This window comes from Molossus molossus, unplaced genomic scaffold (assembly GCF_014108415.1).
Source record: "Molossus molossus isolate mMolMol1 unplaced genomic scaffold, mMolMol1.p scaffold_m16_p_7, whole genome shotgun sequence".
Classification (NCBI taxonomy): domain Eukaryota; kingdom Metazoa; phylum Chordata; class Mammalia; order Chiroptera; family Molossidae; genus Molossus; species Molossus molossus.
The window spans coordinates 49,796,908-49,805,609 of NW_023425401.1; the positions used below are offsets into that span (position 1 = coordinate 49,796,908).

Below are 8,702 nucleotides of genomic sequence, written 5' to 3' on the forward strand. Positions count from 1 at the left end.
AGCGAGAAACAATAAATCACTGGAGAGGGCATAGAGGGGATAAATGGTGAGGGAAAAAATAAAATAAGAAAATGTAGGGTTAATATCAAACAAAAATGTAAAGTTGTCTTAGCAAAGCATGGTCTTTTGGTAAATTTTTGTTTAAAAATTTTTGTTCCATAAAAAAAAAAAATGACTAAAATACAATCTGAGTCTTGTTCACTTGACTGTGAACTCCTGGATAAAGTATTTCACTCATCCTTGCATCACTAGAGCCAAAATTAGTAACTAGTAGATGAACATTAATGATTGATGAATGAATAACAATGAGTGAACGAACAAGTGAACATGACAGGTTTTGTATTATTCTAGATTAATGTTTCTTCCCTCCACTTCAAATTCTTCTACAGGCCTTCTGAGATATAAATGGAAACATTCCATATCCTTTTTAGATCCTGGCTTTGGCCTGCTGCTCTAGGAAGAAAAACAGTTGTGGAAGTGCCTAGCCAGTAGGAGAGGCCCAAAGGAATGGTAAAGAAAATAATCAAGAAACTCATAATTCTAATACAATATTCTACTAATCAGAAGTGGTTTTTTTTAGTAAGCCCTTTTCATATGACATCTGTAGCTATAAAAGGAATGAGTAGAAGAAGTAATAAAATAGCATTTCTCTGGGTCTACAATGAAATCAAAAATCCAGGAGAATTTCATTTGTAACCTGTAACTTCTAGCTTGTAACTACCCATGCTTTGTATAACATCACTATTTTACTATTGTCATCCCCAGATTATTAGTATTTTTATTTTATAGGTTAGCAGAAAAAGAAGGTTCAGCTACAAATGAGGTAAACCTATATTTGAGTGTAGAATGTAAAAGCAGTTGGAATGCTAAAATACTTTGTTAAATGTAACACAATAGGCAATGACACTTAACTTGACAGTGCTGAGTCACATAAAATTTTATATTAGGAACATAAGCAACTACAGGAATTCATTTTTATACTGTAGAAGATACTAGGGCTTAAAGAGGCTAAGAGATTAATCCAAGGTTATAAAATTAGTCACAGAAATATGTGGTGAAGTGGGGGGGGGGGATTGCTACTATATTGCATTGACTGTCCCAAAAATAAAATAGACATATCAAATTAATTCATAATAATGAATAACTCAACATACAACTTGTGTATAGCCATCATTGTCATTCACTGCTGATATTAATATTACTACGATTTTATTATAAGGTTTCTTTGTATTAAAATTCAAACAAAAATGTCCCTCTCAAATTTTAATTGATCCTCACAATGACTTTACAAGATAGGGAAGAAAATATCACATGTCTTGTTTAGAGGCAAGGAAACTGAGGCACATAGAACTAAAAAGCATTTATAATTTACCATGAATCAGTCCCTTGGCTCTTAACCCTTATTTCTTAAAAATATATTTTTTTAAATCAAATCGGACCCTGTCTAATTCACAGCACTTAAACTCTTAAAATTTCAAATAATTTGGATATACTTTCTCATATATACTTAAATTAATGTTTCTAAATATTTAAATGATAAACCCAGTATTTCTTGTAATCACCTATGGGAATAATAAGTTTCCAAACATTATGTGCCTCTTATGAAAATTTTTCAGTAAAATATAAGCAGGTTGCAAAAATTAGAAACATATTGTTTATATATTTAGATGAAGATTTAACAAATAGCCCTGGCTAGTTTGGCTCAGCAGTTAGAGCGTTGGCCCATGGACCAGAGAGTCCTGGGTTCGGTTCCCGCTAAGGGCATGTGCCTTGGTTGCAGTTTGTCCCCAGCCCTGGTTGGGGTCGTGTGGGTGGCGACCACTTGATGTGTCTCTCTCACATCGATGTTTCTCTCCCTGTCTTCCCCCCTCCCTCCCTCCCGCTCTATCTGAAGATAAATGAAAGAAGAAAAAAAAGATTTAACAAATAACAATCCACAGATTACCTATTAATAAGAATTCTACCATAAAATTATCAATGGAGAGTTTTAAAAGTATGCTGTCTGATACAAACAGTGCATAAAACACCATAGTTTCATAGGCTGAGATAATATTTTTCAGACATTCTCTGCAAAAAGAAAAGTTAGAAATTTAGAAATCAAAGCTCACACTTTTCTTGGTATTTGTAACTAGCATGCTAAACCTGTTGCTTGTGCCTCTTAGGAAAAACTGTAGAACGAGCATACATTTCTAAAAGGTTAGTAGAAATATTGTGCCTCATGATTATGTTATGAAAATCTAGTATATGAAACTTTCAAAATATTTTCCAAGTCAAATTTTCATCTGTAGGGAAAATAGTACATATCATAAGCTGTACCACTTAAGGTAACGGATAAGAAAAGCTTTTTACCAAAGAAATAGCCCAATATATTGCTAGTTTAAAAACACAGAAAAGCATCTTAAATATTAGAAGCTGGCCTAACTAGCCGGGCTGATTTCATTTCAAGAAAACAGTATTTTTACCTGATAGATTTTAGCATGTGACATTTTATGTGAAAAATATTGCCTTAACACATTTTATGTATGCATAAAACATTTTACATTTCTCCTCTATTAAATTTAATGTTGTATTATTTGACACAATCACGTGCATATACTTTTATGATAGTTCTTAAATTAAATATGTTTATTTTATGAAGTATAGTATAAGAGTCTACACCTATATTTCCAGGTCTTTCATATTCCCAATACCTCAAATGAAAATTGTATGTTTCCCTTCAGTTATAAAGCAGGAATGGTTTCAGGACCACGGATAGAGAACTATTCTCTACGGATGGGAAGGGGAAAAGTTAAAGAATTTGTTTACAATAATAAAGGCAGGGCAGGCACAATGATTATACCCTCTCAGTACTCTAATTAGAAAACAACTAATTTATTAGGATGAAGGAAAATGGAGAGCTAGAGAAGGAAATGAATATGTTAATGTTACAGGCTGGCTCTTAATTGCCTGTGCAAGTTGTCATTTATTTGCTTTGTCTTTAAAAGTGTGTACTGGAAACTAATTTTAAGATAACACAAATTCACATGTCCTTCCATAAACTGTAAGGCACTTTTGGTACATAACAGAGCAGTGGTTTAAAAAATAACATATGCCAATTCAGAAATACATGTATAGCACCTGCTCTGCTGTGACCAAACCATCTGTTTAATGCCACAACATGTTTTAGGGCCCCACATTGAATATAAAAGATGTATTCATTTTATACCTTCTTAAACAGCTCCTGTTCTCTGGGGATGGGATGGGAAGGAAGGACAAATCACCTCTAGGGAATTAATGGTATTGTTACAGAAACATTTAGACATCGTTTACAGAGAAAAATACCCCAAAATGACTTAGGAGGTTCAAACAGAGACAGGTAAACACCCATAGCTATCCACGTCCCAAAACGTCTGCTTTGTATTAATGGAAGGCTTCCAGATTAGTAAAACACCGGAGGGCGTCTCTCCACAGCACCCTAGAGGGAAAAGGTTCCAAAAGGCCAAAATCACAACCTAAAATCACAGTTCCAAAAATACAACCCTTGACTATCCCACCAGAAACTCTACACTGCATCATTTTTATTCTGCCCATCAGAACGAAGCCTTATGATTTCTTTATCGCCGCCCCATTAGGGAGAATAAAATGAAAGAGACGACATATATGTACTGCCGTGCTGGCACATGTGTGCAAGGGAAGCTGTACATATATGCCCCGACATATACAGCATGCTGTGCGTGCCTGTGCATGGAAGGCGGCTCCGCAGCGGCCGCGGGAACGCTTCCCTTGGGCAGCCCCTGCGCCCTTGACATGACAGCGGCGATCTGTCTCCTCTCCTCTTCGCTCAGCTGGCTCAGGTCCGCCTCCATGCCGGCCGGGATCACGGTGTGCAAGGGGCTCCCCGCCCCGCCAGCCCCTCCTCCGGCGGCCGCTGCCGCTGCTGCCGCCAGCCCTTCGGGGAGCCCTTCCCCTTCCAAGCTCGCCTCATTGCCCATGGCTCAGGGAGACTCGGGGCCGCCGCGCTTCCTCCCTGCGCTGCGTCCCCGTCAGGAAGCCGGCGGCCCGGGGAGCAAGTGGAGCCGCGGTCCGCCGCGGGGCGTGCAGGTAGCGGAGTCCCTGGGCTCGGGACCGGGCGCCGCTGCCCCGAACGACGGGAGGGGATTAGTCCCGCTCGCAGGTGACGCCCGCGGCCGGTGCCTCCTCCATGTTGGACAACGCCAGGCAACCTTTGCAGAAGACAACTCCCCGACGCCGCCTCAGCGACCGGAGCCTGGGAGCAGCAGCTGTGAGCTCTGCCAGCCGCGCCGTCTGCCCCTCCCACTGCGCCCCGCCTCCTCGCAGCGCGCATGCCCGCCTCGGAACAGGTGATGTCCATGCACACGCCTATCCCGGCTGCGTCGGTCAGCATCCTTCCTCACTCTCAGCACCGATTTAAAGGAGCCCGGCGAGAACACGGATTAACAACCTGGACGCAATAGCCGAGGTTTCTCTCAGGCATATTGCAGGTTTCCTCCACTTGACTTTTGGCGGACTACATTCAAGGGGGACGCAAGGGAACTGGACGGGAAGTGTCTATTCCCAGCTGTTTGATTCATGGGATTTGTAGTTTCAACTTTTTTTTTTTTTTTTTTCCAGGAGTGTTTTAAAAGATCCTAGGAATGGGTTCAGGTAACTGGAGATTAACACGAAAAACCTGATATCTTTGGCTTACATTTTCCCAAAGGAGCTAAAACTGGCTTTTTTCATTTAGATCTTCCCCAGAATAATTAGATTAAAACCTCAGATACAGCATCAGTAAGCAGGTAAGGTTTTTGAATGCTTATAACTGTGTTGTAGCCTAAAGGGACTACACAAAAGTAAAAGTTTATGGGCAATTGTGGATAGGATCTTTAGTAAGATATAGATTGTAGAATATTAAAATGTTATAGTGTGAAATTTTGAAAACATAAGTCAAATTTTTTTTTGTTTTGTTTGTTTGTAAAAATGTGGGTAGAACCCAAAAGGTCAGTTAATGTGTACAGAGTCACACAGCTGGTTAGCAGCACAGATATAACTAGCCACTCCTTTGGACCCACTCCCCACCTATCCCCAACACTCACACTCTTACCTTGCTACTATATTTCTTAGAAGAGAAAGATTTATTTCAGCACTGGATCTGCAGCCCCAATTTTGCTACCTGCCTTTCCTAACAAAGTGGACTTAAGGTCCCAATTGGTGAGGTTCAAGAAAACAAAAGCTAATAACTGGGAATGAATAAATAATTTAAACAGAAATTAATGAGTTGCTCAGATAGTAAGTTTCCAAGGTTTTGCAGTAATCATAATAGTTTGACATTGTGCATTCCACTTATATCAAAATTAAAAAGTAGCAGTTATAACAATATGTGACTGTATGAGTATATCTAATGATCAGATGAAGTGTTAATGGTTGCATTCCTACAACCTGTCATAGCTGAGATGTGACTTCCAAAGTCAAAATTGCAAAGAGTCATTCATTTAAATAAAGAAGAGAATGCTTTCACTTCATTCAAAGAAATCAAGCTGAGGCAACCAGACATTCTGATGGCCACATTTGGAGGCAGATACATTATGGCCATACCTCATAGAAATGAGTTTGCTTCAATAAAGGAGGTGATTTGGTACACAATCCTGAATCATCATGACTTCTCTGGCAAAACTAACAGCCCTATGGCTCAGGCTGCCCTTCAAGGAGGGAGGTACCTTTTTTTTTTTGTCAAGGACCATTTGGATATTTATAGCATCATTCATGGGACATACAAAATTATCAACTTGAAAATTAGCCTGCTATATTTGGCCAGGCTAATTCGGTGAGGCTTGTGATGTTAGCTGGTATTGATTTCAAGGGCCTTATATGGCCTGCTGGCCAGACGTTCCCCACCCCTGCTAAGGAGAAGAGTCATATGCTGGCTATTTTCTCATAATATGCTCAAGGTTTGTGAGAATAAAATATATTTGATTTAATCACACCCATAAACTACAAGCTAAGAAATAATCAGGTAAATAAGCTTCCAATACTAGCCTCAGAGTAATGATTAAATAAGGAAATATATTGTTAACTCCATATTCTCTTCCACTGTCAATGAAAAGGAGTCTGTGAAGTAATAAGAAAGAAATAAATGATAATCAATATGCGAAGTAATTTTGCTAGGCTAAACAAAGTAATCATTTGTAATATGGGAATATTATAGCCCACTGTGCAAAAATGTGCAGTAGCCTTCTCCTTCTCTCCTCTCTCCCAGGAGCAAACATCATCAAAAAATAGGAAAATTGGGGTATATAGTGAGAAAGATAAATGGACTGTGAAAGCAAAAGATATGATGCTGACACTTGGGAAACATTTTGTTTGTTGATTTTTTTTTTAATGATTTTGCCTTTGGGATCTTTAGAACTATGAGTTTTGAATAACATTTCTTTTTCTAATCCTCCATTTGGGTTTAAAGTTTCTTGTGCTTGGGAGATGATTCTGATCTAAAAAGAAACACTGCATTCCTTTTGTGTGGATTCTCACAAATCCACGGGTACAAGGATAAGGTCTTAAATGCTGTAGACAACTGAAGTTCCTCCTTGCTTACCCAGAAAAATATAACAATTTGTTTCATTGGGCAAATGGATGGTGCTAAATTCAAAATCTTTATTGCCCTCTAACTGTCATAGTGTTACTCTAATGGTCATTTATTTGAATTTATTTAATTTAACAAGTTGATATTCCAGCTCCAAATCACTCAGCTTAATAGGTCAGTCATAAAAGGAATCATTAATTGTTTTTTGTTTGTTTGTTTTATTCCTTTTTTAAATCCTCACCCAAGGATAATTTTCCATTTTATCAGATAGAGTGAGAAGGAGGGGAGAGAGAGAGAAATATCAATGTGAGAGAGACACATCAACTGGTTGCCTCCCACACGACCCCGATCAGGGCTGGAGACCAGACCACAACCAAGGTGCATGCACCTGATTGAAATCGAACCTGAAACTCTTGGTCTGCGGGCTGATGCTCTAACCGCTGAGCCAAACTGGCCAGGGCTCATTAATTGTTTAAAACCTCCACTGTTATATACCATTTTGTTTTCTAAAATGACTTCCAACTCCAGGAAAAAACAGATCTTTTCCTACTGCTTCATTCTTGTCTCAGTTTCCCAAGTAGTTTCTATTTTAGTAAATTAGAACCAATCAAAATGTGATAGTTAACAACCAAACATGACTTCATAATGATTCCTTGGATTTAAAAGACCAAGTATTTTAGTATATGTGTGGATATATAACTTTATGTTTGTGTAAATAATACATTATGACAATTTTTATACATATCTGTTTTTAATGTTTCTTCTCTAATAGAAGGTAAGAGAAGACTGTTAGTTTAGTGGAGGAAGAACCTGCAGGAGGTTAAGGTCCAACATCATTTTTTCTTATGGCTGAGCTGCTGCTCAGTTGCTGTTCTCAGCCATTTGGTTAGCTCTGCTTTAAAATGAGATTTGCAGCTAGACTGCAGCTAACTATAAATTCAAGTGAGATTACAGTTGATTATAAACTGCCTTCTCAATTTGGAGGACAAAAGCATGAGAAGTGTTTTAGAGAAAAGTTTGATACATTTACTTTTGAATTCTAACATGTGGAACATCAGGCAGTTTCTTTCCCTTTATATTTATTCCAAAGTAAATCTGTAATTTGAAATAAAAGAGAAAGTCGCTTGTATTTAAAATACTTTTCTATGGACATAGGACATATAAAATTTTAAGAATAAAATTAGTTTCTATGTCACTTTACAATATTACTTTGTGATTTGGAAATTACTAATAAGTCTTAAGATTATACCTTAGATGGTTCAACATTATTTGGCCATTTTACACATAGTCTTTAGAATTCAGAACCTACTCTTTGGAAGATGGGAATGTGTGTGCATGTCTTATTCATGATTTCTGGTTGACAATGTCTGACTTTAGATCCTAGCCCTGCCATCTTAGACTAATTTGGGAAAGTCATTGACTCTTCAGAACTTGAGGTTCCTTAACTCTAAAAATGGAGAAAATAATATACTATCTCTCAGGGTTCTTGTAATAATTAAATGAGAAAACAATGTGAATGTACTTGTAAATTAGGATACATGTTATCACAGCTGTGGTAGCTTCTTACAATACTGGTCCTCAGTGAATCAGATCTTCCTGTCCACTACCCTCTACAGAGGGGTTGCCACACCTCCTATCAAGAATTAGGATTTGTTTCCTCACCCCTTGACTGGAACTGAACCCATGACTTATTTTTACCCAAAGAATGTGGTGGCATGTAATTTCCCAGACTAGCCTTCCAACCTGGCCGTCTTGTTTCTTTGGAGACTCTCATGCTCTGAAGAAGCCCCAGAGGTGGGACTCCATGAGGAGAGGAGCCCAGCTGCTCCAGCCTCAGGCAATCTCAGCTGAAGCCTTAATGAGTCCCTGTAGAGCAACCTGCCTAGGTGGATGTACCTGCTGGCTACAAGTCACATCTGTGAACCAGGTGTAGTCAGCAGAAGAACTGAACAATAAACCCAAAGAATCACGAGAAAGAATAATCATAGTTATTATTATAATTATTTTAGGTGACTATGTTTGGGGGTTTTAGAAATTCTAATTTTTATACATTATGATTATGTGTAATCTTTCAAAATTCCCTTTTCACTCTTTTACTTCCAGTGACTATTTTCCCAGTTACTGTCCAGTTGTACTTGAGTCATTT

General features: G+C 38.4%; 1 protein-coding gene across 1 annotated transcript in view; it reads right to left on the reverse strand.

Moving 5' to 3' along the window:
- Nucleotides 1-3,971, reverse strand: part of PCLO (piccolo presynaptic cytomatrix protein) — a 416,657-nt gene extending 412,686 nt beyond the window's left edge. Inside the window, exon 1 of the mRNA XM_036247507.1 lies at nt 3,718-3,971. Within this exon, the coding sequence (XP_036103400.1) occupies nt 3,718-3,971 (254 nt within the window). The remainder of the gene's footprint in view (nt 1-3,717) is intronic.
- Between the last annotated feature and the right edge of the window lie 4,731 nt (nt 3,972-8,702).